Genomic DNA, 20,652 nt, shown 5'->3' on the forward strand with positions numbered 1-20,652 from the left:
AGGGGGCAGCCAAGGCCTGAACTGCTCCCACCCACCCACAGCCCGGGGGAGACGGGAGTTGGACCCCCAGCACCTGGGGCCCGCCTGCCCTAGGGGCTGCTGGGAGTCGGCTCTAGCAGGGGCATGCTCTGGGTTGAGGCTCTCTGGGGCAGGGGCAGGCGGTGGGCTTTCCTGGAGGGAAGGACTTGGCGGTGCAGGGGAGAGGGCGCACAGGTGAGGACCCCTTACCAAGTGTGGATACAAAACAATTTATTGAGAAATGTACAGTTGAGGAGGGCGGGATGGGCACTGGGAGGCTTGGCTCTTGGCTCCTCTCCTCTGCATCCCTGTCGGAGGGCATGGTCGGCCCCCCGCCAACAGAAGGGGCCCCCCTGCCTGGGCAGGGTCTGGGGAAGGAGCCCCAGGTGAGCGGTGAAAGTGGGGGTGACGTGCCCACCCCCCTCAGCGAGGGGCTGCTCTGTGGGCGATTCACAGTGTGTGCAGGGAGGGGCCTGGCCGGGCCGTCTCTCCTGGCCTGCTTCCCCAGCTGCACAGTGGCAGTGAGGGGGTGCTCCCTGTGGCTCACAAGAGCCTGTGACTCTTGGAGGCTTTGGGGAGCATTTGTTCACCCCATCAGGACCCAGCCCCATAGACTGGGGGCAGTGAGCCAAAGGGGGTCCTCCGAGATGTTGGGGCTCCTCTGGGGCCCTGGGGAGCTCACTCCCAGCAGTTGCTGCACCTGTGACTCCAGCTGTGGGCTGGGAACCCACGCGTGGGCCATGGGACAGCTCTAGTTGTCGGCCAGGGGCCCGAGCGAGAAGGTGGCTGCGTAGGTGACAGTGGCCGGGGCAGTGCTGGCCGGAGGCCGGGACAGGCAGTGCAGGTTCCCGGTCCTGAGCGCACAGTGCACGGGCCAGAGCACCACGCAGAAGAGCACCAGCAGCAGGGCCGTGACGAGTGCCATGCGCCTCCAGTCCCTGCAGCGTGCCCAGCAGCGGGCCAGGCGGCCCCGGCGGCTGGCAGGGCCCGGGATGGGAATGGGTGCGGCGGGCTCGGCGGGCTTGCTGAGGCCCACATCCACGCACACGAAGCCAGGGCCCGGGAGGCCAGGTGCAGAGGGCTGGGGGCAGCAGCACAGCTTGGTGCCCTCCAACCAGACAGGCTCCTCCAGCCGCAGGTGGGCCGGCATCCTGGCCTGCAGCTGACGGCTGGTGCGCAGCCCAGGGGCCCCGGTGGCGGGCACAGCTGTGGGCTGTCGGCAGAACGGGCAGGGCACAGCCTCACTGCCGGGTCGGCCCGTCGGCTGGGCCGCCGCCAGCCGTGCCAGGCACTCCAGGCAGAAGACGTGAGTGCAGGACAGCTCCTTGGGTGTCTTGAAGACGTTGTCGTAGCCCGAGAAGCAGATGGAGCACTCCAGCGGGGAGGCCACCTTCTCTGAGCCAGGGGTGCCCGGGGACCGGGGGCTGCAGGCCGAGCCGGGGGACCGGGGGCTGCACGCCGAGCCGGGGGACCGGGGGCTGCTGGCCGACCCGGGGGACCGGGGGCTGCTCGCTGAGCCGGGGGACCGGGGGCTGCAGGCCGAGCCGGGGGACCGGGGGCTGCACGCCGAGCCGGGGGACCGGGGGCTGCACGCCGAGCCGGGGGACCGGGGGCTGCTGGCCGAGCCGGGGGACCGGGGGCTGCTCGCCGAGCCGGGGGACCGGGGGCTGCAGGCCGAGCCGGGGGACCGGGGGCTGCACGCCGAGCCGGGGGACCGGGGGCTGCAGGCCGAGCCGGGGGACCGGGGGCTGCAGGCCGAGCCGGGGGACCGGGGGCTGCTGGCCGAGCCGGGGGACCGGGGGCTGCTCGCCGAGCCGGGGGACCGGGGGCTGCAGGCCGAGCCGGGGGACCGGGGGCTGCTGGCCGACCCGGGGGACCGGGGGCTGCAGGCCGAGCTGGGGGACCGGGGGCTGCTGGCCGAGCTGAGGGACCTGGGCACTGTTGCCGTGGCGCTGCTCCGGCGGGGGGGTGGCATGGCCGTATGCCACACCTGCTCGTCTGATGCCATGGCTCTGAGCTGTGGGACAAACAGAGACGACTGTGAGTGACACAAGGGCAGCCTGTCACTGTCTTTTGCCCGGCCCCAGTCCCAAGACCCTGGGAAGGACACTGCCTGTCTGTGGGCACCTCCAGAGTCCCACCGGCGCCCTGTCCCACCCCCTCCAGCTCCTCCCACGCTGAGACTGGGGCAGCACCCCCAGTGCTCAGGCCTGACCAGCCAGACGGGGCCCTGGGCCCAGGGGTGTCATGCCGACTGCTCTGTGGACGCCTCTTGCTGGCCCTGCCCTACCTGGCTGTGCCCCCTGGCAGAGGTAAAGGTGACGATGACAATGGCCCACAACAGTTACTATTTACGCATGGGCTCTGACAGGCCGGGCCAGGTCGTGTGACAAAAAAGGCAGCGTGGAGAGAGGGAGACTGGGCCGGGTGACCCCGGGCTCTCCCGGGCGGGCACGGCTCCGGGTCAGGGGAGTGGGTCTGCACACAGACCCGGTGCCGGCGGCCAGTTGTCAGGCAGCTGGGCAAGCTAAGCCGTCAGCCCACAGGAGACGGGGGGAGGGGGTGCCTGGGCAGGGGTGGGGGCTGGTGGCCCGAGGAGGGTTTGTCTCCCAGCCGAGCCCTGAACCTGAAGAGCCAGCCCGTCTGGCTGGTGCCGAGGGCCCCGCGCCAGCCCTCGGCCCACTGAGGGAACGGGACTCAGGTGGCCCTCTGTCCTCTCAGCCTGGGCGAGCACCCAGCTGCGCCCTCCCGACCCCCTCCCCCCCATTTCTGCGGGAGACCCTGCCTCTGTCTCCCTGGCCAGCTCAGGGGACCAGCCTGCTGACCAGGGCCCTGCCCCTCCATTGGGCCCAGGTCTCCGCCCCAGGCAGCCACACAGTGGGCAGAGGGAACCAGGGCCTTGGGAGGACCCTGACCACGGCACCCCAAGGAGCTCAGGGGGCCCCAGAGGCGACCCAGCCCCGACTTTCCGGTCAGTCCAGGCGGGCCGGCGGGGTGGCTCTCGGCGGTGCGCCGTGAAGACGCGGGTGTTGCTGCATCATGACGGACGGCCATGAGTCATGGTGACATCACTGTGAGGTCACGAGCGCCCCCCACATCGTGACACGAGATGTCACCGCATCCGGGTGACAGCAGAGGGGCGGGTTAGGCGGCAGGCTCGAGGGGACTGTGGGCCGTCCTCGCCCAGGCCGGTGTGCCCCACAAAACCGGTTCCTTGGTCTGAGGCCCCACCCCAAGGAGCTGCCCCACCCTGAGCCTGTGCAGGTGAGAGGTGAGTGCCAGCCGGGCAGGCCTTACCTGGTGGGCAGGGGTCAGCAGGGCCAGGGCATGGCCCTCCCGGGCGGCCACGGCCGGACTCTGAGGCTCCAAACTCTCCCGCTCCAGCAGCACCTGCTCCCGCCCCCGAGGCACCAGTCCCGGCCTCCGCTCACCGGGCAGGTGTCCCTCCTCGGGCCGGTGGACGGCAGCTGTCTCAGCGGCCCTGGCCGGCAGGCGTGTTCTGGGCAAGTGGGGTTCAGGGGTTTGCGTGTGCTCCTCCGGGTGTCAAGTGCTGAGGCAGGTGTGAGTTCTCTGGCGATGAGTCCTGGCAGGTGTATTTATGCGCTCCTGTCATGCTGGCCAGGGGTGTGGCCTTGGCTCTGGGATTGGCTGGCCTCCTGTCCTCTCCCTGGTGAGCTGGGCGGCAGAGGGCGGGGAGTCAGAGGCGCGAAGCGGGAGCCTGGGGCGGAACCAGGGGGTGCGGTCAGTGTAGGCCCCACAGTCCAGGCAGGTCCTCGGGGGCCCGGGCAAAACTGGCCCCTGCGATGCCCGACTGGCCCCCCAGAGGCAGACCAGCTCACCCCGTGTGGGGCCCTGGTGGCACCTAAGCCCCTGGGGGGCTGCCGACCCCCCCCCCCACAGTCTCGGCCCAGCTCGTCACACCCTGTGGTCCGCTGGCGCCCTCCTCACGGCCCCTCTCCAGCCCCGCCCCGGGTACACGGCCCCCTGACGTGTGTGTCCACGCGTGTGCCGCCCCGTGTGCGCGTGCAAGGCCCTCCCAAACCTCTGCCCGCTGGAGCCTTGGGGGGCAGGGGGGGGTCTCCTTGCTCTGGGCCCAGGGAACAGGGTGAGAGGTCAAGCTCCCCCAAGGGGTGGGGTCAGAGGTGAGGACGCGGCAGGGACCGGGAGGGCCACCAGGACTCGTCAGGGGTCAGTGTCCGCTGTGGGGCCCTGGAGCCCAAGGCAGCCCTGCCCAGCCAGGAGGGGGCGCTGGCAACCCCCCTGGGGAGGAGGGGGGTCTCAGCCAGTCAGCACGGGGTCCTGGCGGCGCTGGAGGGGCCTGGACCGCACCCCTCACACCTGCCCTGTGCCAGAGACGGCCCCACACCTGACGCCCCGCCCCCCCTGCAGCGGTGGCTGCCCCCCCGGCCACGCCCCCACAGCACACGCACGTCGGAGCCGACCTCGGGGCGGTGGGCCCCTGCGCTGAGACGTGACCCCGACGCTGAGCCTGTGGGGATGTGGTGTCCAGCCCGGGTGGTACGGGTGGCCTGCCTTACGCCCATAAGCTGCCCCCACCCACCGGGCAGGTGCCCACCGACCACCTCGGCTGGTGGCCTGGGACCCCCGGAGACCCGCAGCCCCAAAAGCACTAGGAGAGGCACTGAGAGACCACCGAGGTCAGAGGTCAGCAAGAGGAAGACCAGCTTCAGGAGGTGAGTGGGGGCACGGGAGCCCAGGAGGGGCCAGCAGCAGGAGATGGGGTAGGTGGACGGCTGAGGCCCTCGTGTGGAGGCAGAGATGCCGGGTGACCGCAGGAGGCAGGGACAGCGGCCTCACCCTGCAGGCGGAGAAGGTGGGGCCTGGGCTCAGGAAGGGGCCCCAGCTCCTCTGGGTGCCCGGGAGGGGGTCTCAGAGAGCTGCCTGACGAGGACGGTGGGGGCCCGGAGAAGGGGGATGGGGAGGCAGAGAGAAGGGCGGGCGCTGGGGGGGTCTCCTGGGGGGGGGCCGAATTCCCGTGGGGGCCTCCGGGAAGCGTCCTCAGTCCTGCTCTGAGGACGCCACCCTGAAGGCTCCCGGGAAGGTCCCAGCTCTGAGGTCACTGGAGCCCCTCAGGGCACGGTCGGTGCCCGGAGTCAAAGGGGCAGGAAGACCTGAGGAACGTGCCCCCGGGGGGGCGACCAGGCCTCGATGGCCATGAGGCAGGGCCAGACCCCGGCCCCCACACCCGCTCGCCCTCCAGCCCGCTGGGGAGCGGCCGTGCCCGTACACGCACAGCCACACGCGTCTTCCGTGGGGGCGGGTGGGCGTGCACACACCAGCACATCCCTTGGCTGAGTGTGACAGTGCACGTGCCCCTGCGTGTGCAGGCATGTGCACACGTGCACCCCGCAGCCCTGGGCTCACCGGACGGGGGGAGGACAGTGCCCTCGCTGACACCACTCTCCCGTGTGGCTCGTAGACGGGGGTCCGGGGCCCTCAGCCACAGACGTCCTCCGCCACGTGGGCAGAGAGGACTGTCCTCCAAGGCCTGCCCTGGCCTGGCCCCTCCCCAGGACCGTGTGCCACCAGGCACAGGATGTGGCCACGTGTGTGAGGCACTGCAGGCCTCGTCGGGGGCTCGGGGGGGGCCCGCACCGCCCCCCGCTGGCCCAGCACTGGCTGACTTGCCGGCTGCTCTGCTGCCCGTCCCCGCCGCCCAGGGACACTGGCGCTGAGGCTCTGGGTGGGCTGCACACCTGGGTCCAGCCTCCGCCCCACCCCCAGGCACTGGGCTCTGGACCAGGTGGCTCTGGGGGCCGGGCAGGTGTGCCCCGCAGTCCTGCCCCTCCCACGCCCGCAGTGAGAGCTAGGTCCCCAGAGGTCGGCCTGGCCGCCCCTCCCCAGCCTTGCTGCGGCCGGCTCTTCCTGGGGCCCATGCCCAGGACCCCACCCGCACCTCTCCAGCCCCACTCAGTCCTGCCCCACGCACCCACCTCCCAACGCCGCTGACCTCTGACCTCGGCTGGCTGTCAGGGCTCCTCCCGGTGCTGAGGATGAAGGAAGGAATGAGCTACGGCTGTGACCTGGGGCTGCACCCCCTGAACTGTGCTCACCTCCTGGGGGGGGTGGTGAGTGCAGCCCCTGCTGACCTCCGTGGTGGTCGCCGTGGCACCCCACCTGTCTGCTTTGGCCGGAGCTGTGACCCCACAAACTGGCTTCACTTCGGCCTCGTCTGTGAGGGCCTGGAGCCCAGGTGAGGGGCTCTGGACAGAGAGAGACTGGGGGGAGGGCTGCACCCCACCCCCACTGCAGACCACCTGCCCCTGCTGGCATCCCCATCCCAAACTCAGGCACCCCCACCGCCTGCGCTCTGGCCAGGGTGCCCAGCTCGTGGGGTGGTGAGCCCAGCGGCCCCATCCCTGCTCCCTGGGCCTGAGACAGTGCGCCAGGCCCAGGGTGCCCGGTGGCACAGGACAGGCTGCTGTGGGCGAGGGTGCCAGGCCCAGGCCGCAGCCTCGAAGGTCCGGGGAAGGGCCTCCCAGGTGTGGGGCTGGGGGTGGGGGGATGAGCCAAACTCCAAGAGAGCTGGTGGGACCTGCGGGGTTGTGGGAGGGACGTGGCCGAAGGGACCCTGGGTTTCAGGGTCGGGGGAGATGGGGAGGGTGGAGGGCACCCTCTAGGCTTGCGTGGCTGGACCCGCTGTCCCGGCCAACCATGGCCGTTTCCTGTTTCATCCCCAGCCGAGTTCGGAGCATGCTTGGTGCTGGCCCGGGAGCAGCGGGCGTGAGCTTCCTCCCGCCAAGGGCTGGACGGGCCCCCTTGATGGGTGGGGGACGTGTGGGGCCACGCACAGACTGGCCCTCTCCCCTCTCCCGCAGAGAGGACAGAGAGGAAGAGCAGCCGGGCCCACGGGCGCAGCCCAAGCCCGCGGCGCTGGGAAGCCCACATCGGGCCTCTGTGAGCACAGGGGCGGGCGCTGCTCCTCTCAGCACCCCTCCCTTCCCGTCCCCACCGGGGCTCGTCCTGGGGCCCCGCCCTGAGCCCAGTCCTGTGCGGCCAGGCTGCCCTCCCAGCCGCGGACGCTGCAGGAGCAGGTGTCTGCCCCCTGCCCGGGCCTGGCTGGTGGTCACAGGCGGGCAGGCAGTGCCCAGAGCTCGGTGCCCAGCACACACAGGGTGGAGCTCAGGGAGCCGTCCCACAGCCCCCGGGGTGTGCACATGCCCCATGCCCACTGTGGCCCAGCAGACACTCCCCCAGCTAGCCGATGGCCGTAACCTCAGAGCAGGGCTCCCAGGGACAGGTGAGCAGGCAGCAAGGTGACGACTGGGAGTGGCTCTCTGCTGCCCCCACCAGGGCAGGGCCGTGCAGCAGCAGCTCAGTCCTGCTGGCTCTTGGGGGGAGACCCTGGGCCCCCCTTGGCCAGGCCGCCCACGGCAAGTCAGCCAACACCCCCACGCTCAGTGGCCCCTCCGGCTGGCACTCCGCCCACCTGTCGCTTCCTCCTGGGGCCCATGGGCACCCTGTCTGTGCAGGGGCCCGTGGCCAGCCCTAAGCTCCACACCACCCAGCGGGCCCGCTCGGGCTGCACAAGAGCCCCTGAGCAGCCGCCACACCTCCCGTCACAGGTGTGCTGGCTGGGGGCCGCCGGGCTGTCCTGCCCACCTGCGGCAGGTGAGGACACGCCCCCTTCTCCCAGGAACGGCGTCCCAGAAGGTGGGGGCCGTGTGCGGGCGCCTGCCCTGGCCTCCGCGCAGGCTTTCGGGGGGGGGTGGGGGGGGGGAGGGGGCAGCTTTGGATGGGGGAGGGGGCTGCTCCCGCTCAGGGGCAGACGAAGCTGGAGCCGCGAGGACAGGAGGGGGAGGCCAGAAGTTTATTGGACGCGGCGTCAGGGCGCCTGCTCTCTCTGCCGCCGGCCGGCCGGACGCACAGGTGTGTGCCCACCGGAGCTGCCGCGGGCTGACTGCGCGAGCCCCGCCGCCGCGGGCTCCTCAGACGTGGACCAGCCTCCAAAGGCGCGAGTGCGGGCCTCGGCGGAGGGTCTGGGGAGGCGGCCCCAAACACGCCTGCCTTCCTCGGGGGCCGTGGTCCCTGCAGGCCAGGCGGGCGACCGGGCCGCACCCCCGGCACGTGGGCCCCGGGCCGACGTGCCCTCGGCGCTCGCAGCTGCAGGCGGTGCCGTCCTGGGGGGCGACGCCCGCGTGCGTGGGGCCCAGGCGCTTCCACAGACGCATCCCGCTCACAGACAGGAGCCCCCGGACCCCGGGGACTCGCTCCCGCGGCTCCTGGAAACGAGGGGTCACAGGCTCGGGGGTCTCGGCCTCCAGGCTGGTGCTGAGCCCGTCCTCCACCCCAGTCCGGGCACCGGCCGGGACGCCCCAAGGCCTCTGCCTCACTGCCCTTGGACAGGCGTCTGCCCGCTGGGCTGTCCGTCCCGGGGCTGCGGCCCTCGCGGCCTCCCTGGCGGCCTGGCTCGGGGGCGCAGCCTCTTCAGGAGCCCCCGGTTCCGCTCGGCAGCGCCCGTCGCTGGGAGACGAGGGCTGGGCCGGGGCACGTCCAGGACTGTCCGGAAGCCTCCCCGGACAGAGCCCGGCCCTGGGGTCGGGGCCTCCTCCTCAGCGGTGCGCAGAGCTGCGGGCGAGCCTCGGGCTCAGACGTTGCTGACCCGGGCCTCCACCAAGGAGACGGCGGCGGGGCCCGCGCCCCTGTCTGAGGGCCTCTCCCGCCTGACGTAGCGTGGCTTCCGCACTGAAACAGGGTGGGAGTCGGGGGGAGGGGGTGAGTGCAGGGCCCGGGACAGGGGGCACACCCCACTCGGCCTGCCCCCGAGCAGGGTCACTGCAGCGGAGAGCTTCGCGATGGACGCAGGCTGCCCCCGTGCCCCCCCCTCCGGCACACCCCCCGCACCACGGCCTGGGCAGCGCCTGCCACACCCAGGACCCAGAGCCACAGGTCACAGGGTGCACCACAGGGTGCATGGTGGTCCCCAGATGTGTCCACAGTCTCAGCCCCAGACTCTGCAGATGTGACCTCACTTGGGAACAGGGTCGGTGCAGTTGTGACGAAGTTGGGGGCATGAGCTGAGGTCCCCCTGGGTCCTTGGGGGGATCCTAACTCCAGGGACCAGCGTCCTCACAAGGGGCCACAAGCCCGGGGACGCCTGAGCCACCGGGGCTGGGAAGGCAGGAAGGACCCCCCGCTGGGAGCCTCGGAGGGGGCACCCCCAGCTGCGTTCCCGACTCTGCCCAGCAGGCCGTGCGCGGGGGCTGCCCTGGGAGACAGACGCAGGGGCTGGGGGAAACGGGAGGTGCTCTAGCCGGCCGCTCCAGGGGCCGCAGACAAGCGCTCCGGGGAACACAGCCGGTCTGGCCTGGACCCAGCGGCTTCTCTGTCCCCCAGAGTGGCGCGGCCTCTCCTCTCCCGGCCACAACCCTCCCAACAGTGGGAGAACAGGGGCGGGCAAACGCTCATGGCCAAGGCTGGGTGACCACGATGCTCACGGCACCACCTGCTGAGGCTGCACACACCCGACACAATAAAATGAAGCCCTGGTGGGGGGGGGGGGGGGTGCACAGGAGGCCCAGCACCCGCCACTCAGGTAGGGCTGGGGCTCAGCGAAGGGGCCAGTGAGGGTGGTGGGGTGACCCCTGACCCCATGCTGGGGGTCCTCCTCCTGCTTCCGCGGACCCAACGTCCCGGGAGTGAAAGGGAAGAGGCACACGAGCTGTGGCCAACGAAGGGGACTGGCCGGCGTCCCGAGCAACTGGGGTGGGGGATGTGGGGCCAGACACCACCGAGCCCAAGTCCCCGGCGGTCCCAGCTGTCCCAGTGCGGCCCCACGGGGGCAGCTGATCCCCGGCATTTTGAAATTCTCCCCCAGAGACAAGGGATCCCAGCAGGTGAGGGCAGTAAGAGCTGACGGACGTACCTGAGGACTGTGGTGGGGGGATCATCGCGGCCTTGAAAGGAAAGGACAGTGAGAGGGCGAGGGCCCGCAGGGCGCAGGGCACCCAGCCCACCGGGGTTACTTACGGTTTCGCCAGGCTGCAGGGCCGGGGCTGTGGGGGAGAGCACAGGGGTCACTCAGGGACTGTGCAGCCACCTCAGCCCCGGGCTTGGGCAGGTGGGGGTCCCTCCACACTGCTGCCGAGCAGTGCCCTAGGCCTGGCGGTCAGCGCCGCCCCACGCCCCGCCCCAGCCCCAGCCCCTGGAGGAGCTGCCTCCAGGCCCCAGCTCCCCGCCCTCAGCAGAGACCAGCCGGCCCTCAGGGTGCTCCTCAGGCCGCCAGGCCGCCACACCAGGTGAGCTGCCCTTCTGGGCTCCCCACTAGGGGCCTCAGGGGGACCCCCCCACCCCGCCACCCTGGCCGCTCCCAGGGCTGTGAATCCTGGGGCCGAGCAAGCACTGCTCTGTGGCAGCGGGGAGCGGGCCCCGAGCGGCCCCTGCACGGCGCACACACCGAGACCTGTGTCCACCACGGCCAGTGGCTCCCAGCGCGGACCCCAGAGCCCTGTCCTGGGAGGCGGGGGAGGGCCAGACCCCCCGCCCCCCCCCCGCCCCCACTCAGGACAGGGAGCTGCAGCAGCTCCACCGAAGTGCCCAGTGGCGATGCAGGCAGCGGCGGGTGTCACCCACTGGCCCTGTCTGCTGAGGAGTCTGGTCTGCTGGCCGCCCACCTGCTGGGCACCCTGAAGGGCACAGCAGGGGTGACCCCCCTGTCCTCCAGAAGCAGGGCCAGCGTCCAGGCCCAGTGGGTGGAGTCACAGCAGCACCCTTTCCGCGGAGACCCCAAGAGGTCCACACCCCTGGGCCAGGACAGCCCCTGGCCCCCTGCACTGCTCTCAGCCTTTGCGGCTGGACACCAGCACGGCCCCACCCCCCAGGGTCTGCCTGACAGCGCTCAGGGCCTCGCAGGGGGCTGCTGCCCAGGAGCCCGTGGCTGGGCAAGAGCTGGCCGCTGGGGCAGGGACGAGCACCTTTGTTCCTTCCGTAGCAGAGCCTGGGCAGTTTGCTGGCGCGCTTGAGGTAGAAGAAGCCAGCCACCGAGAGGATGAGGCTGGAGCTGAGGAAGAAGGTCCCCAGGAAGAGAGAGGCTGCCACCTGAGGGCCCCCTGCAGGCAAGGGCAGCGCGTCAGCCCCCCTGCACAGCCCTGGGCCGAGCAGCCAGGAGGGGGGTCTCCCAGCAGGTCGGCAGGTGTGTCTGCTCCAAATCCGCAGCACGGAGCCAGGTGTGCACAGCCCCTCCTGCAGCCGCCACCCCTGCCGCTGGCCCGGCCCTGGGGGCAGGAGGCGGGGCGGTGTGGGCAGACCCCACCCTAAACTCAGCTGCTCCGCGCCACCGGCCTCTGCGGTCTGGGTCAGCGCAGGGTCCTCAGTCCAGGTGCCCAGGAGGCAGGCCCTAGGGGACACGACCCTCCTAACCAGGCACCGTTGCACCTGCCTGCAGCGGCCCCCCCAGGTGTCTCAGGCAGGGCGGATGCCCGGCAGCCCGCCCAGGAGGTGAGGGCACTTGTCTGGGGCAGTGTCTGCAGCCTCCGCCAGCCCCACATCCCGGAAGAGCCCTGGGGGCGGGGGCGGAAGGGCCTGCCCCTCGATCTCCGGAGAACCACACACCCCGGGTCCCCACGGACCCAGGGCTGGGCGTGCCGGGAGGGAGGCAGGGGCAGCGACGCACTGCTCGAAGGGCTTCCACCCGCTGGGACTGTCCAGCGCTCCCCTGGGGCAGCACTCACGGCAGGGTGGTCTGTCTGCACCGGGCGCAGCTTCCAGGACACCCCACCCCCGCCCCCACGACCCGCACAGAGGCCCCGCTCTGGTCTGGGGAGCAGGGACACTCACCGAGACTCGGCTGTCCGGGCGTCCCCGTGTTCCGGTTCACGGGGGGCTGTGTGCCCTGGCCAGCAGCTGCGGGGAACACGCCTGTTAATGCTGGGCCTCACGTGGGGACCCCACGAGGACCCCCAGGAGCCAGAGACGCGGCCGCCAGGGAGTGACAAGAAAGGGTGACCACAGAGGCAGCGCAGCCCTCAGCCTGCAGCTGTCTGGATCGGACACGAGACTCGGGGGGAGTCGGGGCGAGAGGGGCCCACGGCGAGGTGGGCACCCCGCTGCCCTGGGGACGGGAAGGGCGGCCCCCACCCGTCCCCCCAGAACCGGGGCATGTGGACTCGGTGCGGAGCAGGCTGGGTGGGTGTCGGGGCGGGGGGGGGGGGGGGGGCAGGCGGTGGACAGTGACCTACGGCTTCTGCACTCGGAGCCGTTGTGGGGCCCGCCGCGGCACCGGACGCAGCTGGCACTCCCGTCCTCGTTCCGGCGCCGGAAGCAGCCTGGACGGCAGAGGCAGAGAGAGACGGCTCAGCTCGCCGCCCGCCGGCCGAGCGTCCGCAGTGTCCGTCCGTGCAGGTTTTCATCCTGGGTGCCAGTTAAGCCGTCCTGTTGCACTCGAGACAGGGCCTCCCGCCTCCGAGGCCCTGACCGCCAGGCTCGGCGCCTCCCCCTGGGGCTTGCAGCCCTCGCTCAGGCCGGTGTGACCCGGCTCTGCAGCCCGCCCCTTCCCGGGGTCCCAGCACACTCACGCTCAGACCCACTTCCCGCCCACACCGCCCCTGCCACCAGCTGCCACCTGCCCCAGGGCTGGGAGCGGACCAACTCTCCCCGGCCCGTGACTGACGGACAGTCCGTCTGGCCAGCTGCACCCTCCCAGGAGGAAGAGAAACATCAATGTGTGGTTGCCTCTCATGCATCCCCCATCGGGGACCTGGCCCGCAACCCAGGCATGTGCCCTGACTGGGAATCGAACTGGCGACCCTTTGGGTCGCAGCCCATGCTCAATCCACTGAGCCACCCCAGCCAGGGCCCATGATTACTTCTCAACGCCCCCAACACTCGGCACAGAGGGGGGGCATGCGTGCCCGGCCCAGTCTGAGTGCGGGTGCCGCATGCCAGTGCTGGCGCGGCTGTGTCCGGGGCGGGGGAGGCCGCAGGCCCCCACAGAGGACTTCAGACGTTCAGCCCACGCAGACGGCCAGCGCGAGAGGAAGGCCTTTCTGCGGTGACACCAAGCAGCGGCAGGGCCTGGAGGGCGACGGCACAGCCAGGACCCACGGGGGCCCCCGCCAGGCCATGCCCGTATGGGCCCCGTGGGACCCCAGGCAGCCCGGGACTGGGCCTGGGGACGAGGCGGCACCTCCCCGGGAAGCCCCAGCTGCACTGCTGAGTGCGGGGACGAGGCAGGGACAAGGCAGGGCCAGGCGCGCCGGGGCCAGACGCGCTTCAGGCGCCACGGCTGGAGCTGGAGCCAGCGGGCGCTTCGAAAACCCCCTGGGACCCGCTTGGCTGGCGAGGATGGCCACTTCCGAGCAGGGTCAGGACCTTGCACAGACACCAGGGGCCCTGCAGGCCAGGGGGCCACCCAGATCTACGGCCCTGCCTGAGGACCCTGCCCGAGACGCCTGAGGACGAGTCCTCGGTTGGCTTTCGGAAGTCTGCTGTGGGACTCCCGTGAAAAGGCCCCGCCTCGCAGGCCGAGGAGCTCGCCGGGCACCGCAGCTCCTGCCGCGCTCACGGGGCGCTCAGCCCGAGGCCAGGCCCGGCCAGACGGCCTCCCCTGGGGGCGAGGGGGAAACGGAGGCGCAGCAGGAGCCCCGCTGCGCCCGCGTGCCCACGGGAGGCCGGGCCTGCTCCTGTCGGAGGCCCACCCGCCTGCGGGCTGGACCGGGTGGGCCTCGCCCCCCCCCACACCCGCCTCCTGCCCCCTTGTTGGGAGTCACCGAGAACTGAGCTGCCCTCCGCCTGGAGCCCTGCACACCGAGGCTGGGCAACCTGGAGTCACCACGGCAGGTCCCATGGGACACCCTTCGCGCCGGCTGCCGGGTGGGCCGCTCACAAAGGACACGGGGACGCCGAGGCCACCACCAGACAGCTGAGCGACGGACCAGGAGTCCGTCACAGGTGGCCACCCCTGTCCTCACTCCGGCCGCACCTGGACGTTGTCTCAGCGGGCCACCCTCGGGATCCGGTCTGGGTCGGCCCTCAGTCCCCCTTTGTTTCCGAGAAGGCGCCTCCCACTGGGCGCCTTCCGCCTTCCGCCTGCCGGCCCCACCACAGAGGCCTCACTGGGGGCGGCCTGCCCGCCGGACACAGCCGCCCGGGGACCGAGGCTGCCCTGTGCGGTGGGACAGCGCCCTGCGCGGCTCCTGCCTGCTTGGGCCTCCACGGCTGCCGACTCCTGGTTCCAAGTGCGGGGCGGACGGGAGCCGGCATCCATCGCCACGAAGTGTGCCGCTTGGACGTAAGCGTTGCCTTCAGCACAAGACACTCAGACACGCAGGTGCAGACGCAGGTGCAGGAAGGGCGCTCTCACTGCCCCCCGACACCACGAGGGCTCCGTGTCGGGCGCACGTGCTCACGCCGCTCTGACTGCTCCCCCGTCGGTCTCCCCCACCGGCCCCGCCCGAGGGCCCAGCCGGGACTCCCAGGGGCAGAGCCAGCGTCCTGCCTCCCCGCACCCCCTGCCCCCCACTGCTTGGCGCCAGTCTCCCCACAGGGCGCTGCCCGCACCACCCAGATGAGGCGGCCAGGAGGGAGGCTTGCATGGGGCCTGCCCCTCCCACTCCCCTCCCAGCGCCCTCCTGGTCCCCACTGGACCTGGGCAGCTTGACAGAGCCACCCCCCAGGGCTGGCCTCCGCCAGCTCACGCCGAAGTGCCTACCTGGGCCGCACAGGCTCGTGCCCGGGCAGGTGGTGTTGGCGTCCACCACGTCCACACAACACTCGGGCTGCTGGCCCTGGAGGGAGACAGCAGTCAGCAGGTCCTCCTGGGGGCAAGACCGCAGGGGAAGGGCCCCACCTCCACGGGGGGCTGGGGCTGGGGCTGGACGGCTCCAGCCTGCCTCCCTGGCACCTACCACGCTCTCCGAGGACTTGCCGGCGACTTCCGCCAGGAGGCCGGCCAGGAGGACGGCGCGCTGGAGCGCCATGTCCCGGAGTCGGGGTCTGCAACAGAGAGGGGCGCTGGGAGGCCATGGCGCTGGGGGGGTGGAGGGCCTCCCCCGCCCTCCCAGATGCCGGTGGCGCACGCCCAGCTCCCGCCCACCCAGCGCTCTGCGGCCAGGACTGCCGAGCTCCAGGGAGTGCTGCGGCCTGCGTCCTGCTGGTGCGAGGCTGGGGAATCAAGGCGCCCGGCGGGGCCCCCGAGGGTCACTCTGCAGCCAAGCCAGGCGGGGCCTCGATGGGCTTCCCGCAGGGAGCCGGCCAGCAGGGGGACCATCTGACGGGGGCTCTGGGCTGCACCCCCAGCAGCTCCCCAGAGGAGGGCCTGAGCGGAGGTGGGGCCGGCGGGCGGGATGAGCAGTCCCTGCCTGTGAGCTCAGACGGGCCTGGCCACCGTCACCTCGTTCCATTCCCCACCGGCCGGGGCCTGAGCCGTCGTCGGTCACGTGGCTCCGTACGCCGACCTGCGTGTCCCTGAGGCAAACTGCCAGTCTTAGCAAACTGCTGTCCACTTTTGGGCGGTGACCGCGGTCACGTCCGCCTCAGACACAGCCAGGCGAGCGTCTTCGCACATCCAAGTCCCTCTGAGAAGACCCTGAACTTGACAGGAACAGCTGAGGGGCGGCCGGGAGGGCAGTGTCGGGTCCGAGAGGCAGTGGTCACAGCAGCAACCCCCGGGGAACTGCCCGTGCCTCCCTCCCAGGGGCCCGAAGACAGTGCATCCGGGGGCCGGGCAAGGGACCAAGGGTTCCCCCCGGAGGGCCCTGGGGGAGGGCCCACTGCCCAGGGCCCGGGCCAGCCTCCCGGAGGGGCAGGGAGGGGACGGGGCGGGACACATGCACGCACCAGGGAGCCGGTCCTGAGCAGCCCAGCGACAGAACCTCCTCCTCTCTGGCCTGTTAAGCGCCGCCCCCCACCCCTCCCTGAGGGACCCCCTTTCTGCAGTGAGTTCCTTCTCTTCGCCTGGCAGCTGCTGACGCCATGCACGCAGCGGCCCCTCTGCTGCAGGGCGGGACCTGAACCGTCCATGTAGGGACCGCCTTTCCTGCCTCATGGGAGAGCCCAGAGGTCAGGGCCCTTCCAAGCACTCTCCGGTGAGAGGCACCCCCAGGGCCACACTGAGTCACAAAACACCCTTTCTGTTCAGCGCTCAAGGCCAGCGGGACAGCGGCGCATCCCAGGGACGCAGAGGCCAAGGCCGGGCACTGCGAGCAGCAGCACGAGTGGCTGGGACAACACCTGAGAGTCCACAGGGACCGACGTCAGGGGAGGGCGGCCCCCACAGACCTCCACATGGGACACAGGGTCCTGTCCCTCAGTGACAGGAGGGACAGGACACAGAGCAACTCCACCAGTGGTGACACCACCTGACCCAGGTGACCCCGGATGACACCCCCGGAATGTCGTGCAGTGAGGGGCCACCTCACCTGTGGGGTGCTGTCCCCACACACCCCCAGCCCCGGTGTCACTGGAGAACCCACATGAGACAAGCCCAACGTGAGGGACGCTCTACAAAACGCCGGAGCCGTCTCCACAAAGCAGCCACGGCCACGCCGACCCAGGAGGGGCTGAGACGCTGCCACAGAGCAGGGGGGCAAAGGGGACGTGCAGCATCCTGCACGGGCTGGGCAGGGGGAGGGGCAGGCAGCTCGGGACCTCTGGCGTCCGGGCCGCAGGCGGCAGCGGCGTCACTCGCTGCTCCTGAGTGTCCACGCATGTGCCAGGGTCCGCCCGGGGCTCCTGTCTGGGTGCCCGGGGCTGCCTGCAGCTTTCCTGGAACCTGGACCTACTCCAGGATTTCTAGAGGCCGTTTTAAAAACGCTGCAGACCATTAACAAAAGGAACGGGCAGGTCAGGGAAGGGGAGGTGACACTCGAGACACACCTGTCGGGCCTCACGGCTCAGTAGTTTGGGGAAAGGCAGAGGCTGGACCGGGCACTCCTGAAAAGGGGTGACCAGGCCAGTGAGCTCCAGGAAATGCAGGCGGGAGCCACCACTGGCCGTAGAGCCTGGCGGGGCCCCTCTACCGGGCGTCTGCCCGAGGCCAGTGGGAACCGCCACAGGAAACAGGCTCAGGAACGTGCACCACCTCCACGGCAGGAGCCAAACAGGAGGAGCCTCGGCTCCCTCCGTGGCCCGAGGCGCGTCCCCAGGAAGGGAGGGGACGCAGGAACCCGAGCGGGAGGGAGGGCCGGTGTGGCTCAGCCCTGTCACACCGAGGGAGCACAGGGTGGATCCAAGGAGGGTGGCGGGAACCAGGGCGCTTGCTTCTGGGGGCCCTCGGGTCTGGAGAGGCTCACAAGGTTTCTGCCGGCTCTGGCGGCCGTGGCAAGTCAGCAGAGACCACGTCTGTTCCTCACGGTCCGGGGGCTCTCCAGGGAGCGTGAGCAGGGACAGGGGTCCCTCCCCTCTTAGCAGGGCACTGCCCCACCAGGACGCCCCCTTCTGACCTCACGTCACCCTAGGCACCTCCCCAGGCCCCCCCTCCCCCCTCATACGGCGTCAGGGCTTCAACTCAGGGACACAAACCTCCAGCCCACAGGAGGGGACCTTCAGGGGCGACAGGAAGGAACGTTTTCCAGCGTGACGGGGGTGCAGGTAACACAGCTGGGCGCATCTGCCAAAACCAGTCAGCCTGCACTGCTCGTCACTGATGGGAATCACACCTCAGAACCAACCGAATAAATGTAGTTCACTTTCCGTTCTGAAACCCTAGTGGGGCCAGAAAGCTACACGAGTGGATGAGACCACTTCTGCAAGGTCGTGGGGAATCTGAGAGTCTCAGTTGAACGACTGGTGCAGGGTCTTGCAAGCGCCTGTTTTTCCTGCGAAGAGCTGCTTTCAATGAAGCATCCTCAGGTCACGGGGATTCTAATCGAGTCCCACGTGAAGGGAACTGGGGGGAGGGGGTGACCCCCAGTCAGCCGGTCAGGGGCTAGGTGCTGGCAGAACAACCACGTGCACAGGCTGCCCGGCGGGAAGGCCCACCGGGCGACCACCGGGACCGCGCACCCGGGGGACGGCAGTCTGCCAGCTGGTTTGCAGGGCTAACCCTAACCTAGCCCGCTTCTCCCCCCACTAAGTCGTCCCTTCGCTCTGCCTTCGGGAGGAACGGGCGGGGGCGGAACGGGGTGTGCACGTGCCAGGGAAAGCAGCTCTCTGCCCCATCCAGACCGTTTTCGTCTAGGAACAAGCTTCTGAAAACAACCCGGCATCGGGACCCCGGCTGGACCCCGAAGCCCGACAGGGACGGACCCAGGGTGCCTCCTCCGCTCGCGGCGGCGACACTGAGAGCAGCAACGCGAACAAGCGCGCGTTCGCTGGGACGCGGCGGTCGAGAGCCGCCACAAAGCGGCTTCGGGGCAGACGCTGTATCCGCCAGAACGCGGTTCCTGGAAACGCTCTGAAAGACGGCCCCGAAGCACCGGGTCTCAAGTCACACCGGAACTAAAACAGCTATTACAGCGCTACGGTGACTCCGCTCCAACGCGACGGGGACGCCTGCGTCACGGCTACACCTGCGCTATTTCGGGGCGATGGAGGCGCTAACCTCTGAGAGGAGGCCCGTCCGGTCCCGGACGTTCCAGCGCGGCCGGACGCGTGGGGAGGCGGTTCGGGGACCGGGTTCCCGGTGCGGGGACGGGGGCTCCCTCGGGCCACGACGCCCGGGGATCCGGTCGTTCTGGGGTCCCCGTGGGGTTTTGTCCGGCCTCCGCGCCCCGCCCCCCACCGAGACTGCCCCGCCCGGGCGTCCGCGCTCCTCGGGCGGCTCCTGAGCCCCCTGTCCCCGCGGTCCCCGCGGCCTCCGCAGCCCGCCCCCAGCCCCCAGCCCCCAGCCCCTCACTCACCCCCGCGCCCTTTGGGTTCCTCTTTCGTACCCCCCGCCCTCCAGGCGGTCGCGCGGTAACCCCTGGGACTTGTAGTCTCTCCGCTGCCGCAGCCCCGGTTCTAGGGCGCGAGACTCCCAGATCAAAACTACACATCCCGGCGGTCTGTGCGAGAGCTAACTCTCGCCAGGTGGGTTCCGGCACAGAGTGCTCGCGAAGCCGTAGAAGGCGCGCGCGGAGCGATCTGGGAAGTGTAGTCTAGGGCGCCTCGGTCCTAGGCTCCCGGCCCTGGAGTGGACTACGGAGTTAGGGGAGGGACTACACTGCCCAGGATCCCTCGCGCGCGGGCCATCTTGGGAGTTGCTAGGAGACAGGAAAGGGTAGCCGCAACAGGCCAATAGAGGCGCCCGAAGGCCGCGTTCAGGGCCGCTCTGGGTCCGCCCAGACGAACCGGGCTGTGGGTTCTAGTCCCCCTGCTGTCCGCGCGGCGCTCCCCTCGAGAGGAAGCCCCGGATCTTTTGTCCCGGCCCGTCTCTCGCTTAGTGGAGGCTGCTGCGCAATGCTGACAGCAGGTCCGCCCGCGGGGCCACGGCGATGGTGGTGTCTGTCTGTGGTCCTAAGCGGGGATGGAGAGCTCCGGCCTCGGGCCTACGCGACCCTGGGCGCCTCCGCCCCTTGACGGGACTCGAGAAAGTGACGGCAAGTGGGACCCACGGTGCCGCTCACGTGGCAGGAGACGCCGCTGCCTGGGGGTACCGCAGAGCCCGCAGACGGACCTGCTTCCCAGCCGAGCGCCGCGCTGACGCCCGACGTCTGCTAACGCGCCTCCTGCAGAGCGCTGACCTGCCCGCTCCGGCCCCGACGCCGGGCTGCGCGCCAGCGCGGTCCGCGGGGCGGCCGGGCGGGGTTTTCCCTGCGGGTAACTCCTGATGGGAGGCCGCGGAAGGAACTTTGTTCCCGGGCTGTCTCGCAGCCCAGGGCTACCACTCTTGGGGTGATGTCGAGCCTTGGTGGGGTCAGGGTTAAATAGGATCTCCCGGCGCCTGGTCAGACACCTCTAGGGCGTGCAAAGCTGGCCCCGGGGGGCGGGTGTGTGCCAGGGAGCTTCTGGGAGAAAAGAGCGAGGGTGGCCGCTTTCGTGCCCCGCACGGTTCTACCTTCCCTGGTAGTTGGCCCACAGAGCACAGCTGGCAGGAAAGGTCACCAGGGCTGCTCTGTGCCGTTGGGTGGAGCCGGTTTTCCTCAAGGGCCGCTGCTTTGAGAGCAGTGCGTGGGCTGGGGAATCCGAGCAGAGAGATCTGTGGCCTTGGCCTGGGCCAGGAAGGACATCCACGCGGTGCATGGACCCACACGTGCTCTGCAGGACTCCCTGCACGCACTTCCCCACTTCCTGTGAGTGTGGACAGGCAGGCAGGTGTCACCTTGGTTCCTCTCCGCTGGTGGAGCTGATGGGACCGGCTCCTCTTACCACTGGAACTCCACCTCATGGACCCCTGGGTGCTCCCCACTCAGTCCCAAAAGCCCCCAGGTCTAGGTGAGAGGACCGGCACCCTGGGCTGGCTTTGTGCCAACGCTGAGGCAGGCGGAATGCATGTGTGTGGTCTCAGGCTCTGCCACTGAGCCACGCTGGACAGAACAAAACAAATGCTGCTACTGCGTGTTTTGCAGAAGTCACCACCTCTCAGTGAGTCGAGTCGGATGTGTGCTCGTGACAGCTGTGCATCCTGTCGGCGTCCCTGAGGTTGAGTGGGCACCAGCCGGGTGCTAGTCAGGGCGAGGACCTGCAAGGGTGGGCCACCTGGCCGAGTGCCGTCTCAGGTGCCGTCTCAGGACATGTGTCCCCAGTGTGAACACCCTG

General features: G+C 70.4%; 2 protein-coding genes across 9 annotated transcripts; both read right to left on the minus strand.

The window, feature by feature from the left end:
- Window positions 1-232: 232 nt before the first annotated feature.
- RNF223 (ring finger protein 223) lies at window positions 233-2,026 on the minus strand. Its single transcript, XM_028513941.2, has 2 exons — window positions 1,956-2,026; window positions 233-1,577 (listed from the first exon to the last, which is right to left on the minus strand). Exons 1-2 carry the CDS (start codon window positions 2,024-2,026, stop codon window positions 770-772), a joined length of 879 nt encoding a protein of 292 aa, XP_028369742.1. The 3' UTR covers window positions 233-769.
- A 6,066-nt stretch (window positions 2,027-8,092) lies between these two features.
- Window positions 8,093-19,282, minus strand: C5H1orf159 (chromosome 5 C1orf159 homolog). 8 transcript variants are annotated; one of them, XM_036025149.1, is made up of 9 exons: window positions 18,816-18,896; window positions 14,883-14,970; window positions 14,687-14,762; window positions 12,212-12,302; window positions 11,815-11,880; window positions 10,953-11,087; window positions 10,009-10,034; window positions 9,905-9,935; window positions 8,449-8,724 (listed from the first exon to the last, which is right to left on the minus strand). In XM_036025149.1, exons 2-9 carry the CDS (start codon window positions 14,952-14,954, stop codon window positions 8,592-8,594), a joined length of 630 nt encoding a protein of 209 aa, XP_035881042.1. In that variant the 5' UTR covers window positions 14,955-14,970; window positions 18,816-18,896; the 3' UTR covers window positions 8,449-8,591. The 8 variants fall into 8 exon arrangements, with proteins under 8 accessions (XP_035881035.1, XP_035881036.1, XP_035881040.1 ...); XM_028514138.2 differs by having other exon boundaries at window positions 8,502-8,724; window positions 12,216-12,302; XM_036025142.1 differs by lacking the exon at window positions 9,905-9,935 and having other exon boundaries at window positions 8,093-8,724; window positions 12,216-12,302.
- Between the last annotated feature and the right edge of the window lie 1,370 nt (window positions 19,283-20,652).

The sequence above is a fragment of the Phyllostomus discolor genome, chromosome 5 (assembly GCF_004126475.2).
Source record: "Phyllostomus discolor isolate MPI-MPIP mPhyDis1 chromosome 5, mPhyDis1.pri.v3, whole genome shotgun sequence".
NCBI classification, from domain to species: Eukaryota; Metazoa; Chordata; class Mammalia; order Chiroptera; family Phyllostomidae; genus Phyllostomus; species Phyllostomus discolor.

Bases quoted from the DNA above. Each gene is read 5' to 3' on its own strand.
- RNF223 (XM_028513941.2), bottom strand. From the start codon at position 2,026: ATGGCATCAGACGAGCAGGTGTGGCATACGGCCATGCCACCCCCCCGC. The intron at 1,578-1,955 runs GCCCAGGTCCCT...CTCGGCGTGCAG, and splicing joins AGCAGCGCCACGGCAACAGT to CCCCCGGTCCCCCGGCTCGG.
- C5H1orf159 (XM_036025142.1), bottom strand. From the start codon at position 14,954: ATGGCGCTCCAGCGCGCCGTCCTCCTGGCCGGCCTCCTGGCGGAAGTC. The intron at 14,763-14,882 runs GTAGGTGCCAGG...GTCTCCCTCCAG, and splicing joins GCAAGTCCTCGGAGAGCGTG to GGCCAGCAGCCCGAGTGTTG. The intron at 11,088-11,814 runs GTGAGTGTCCCT...CCTTGCCTGCAG, and splicing joins GCCCGGACAGCCGAGTCTCG to GGGGCCCTCAGGTGGCAGCC.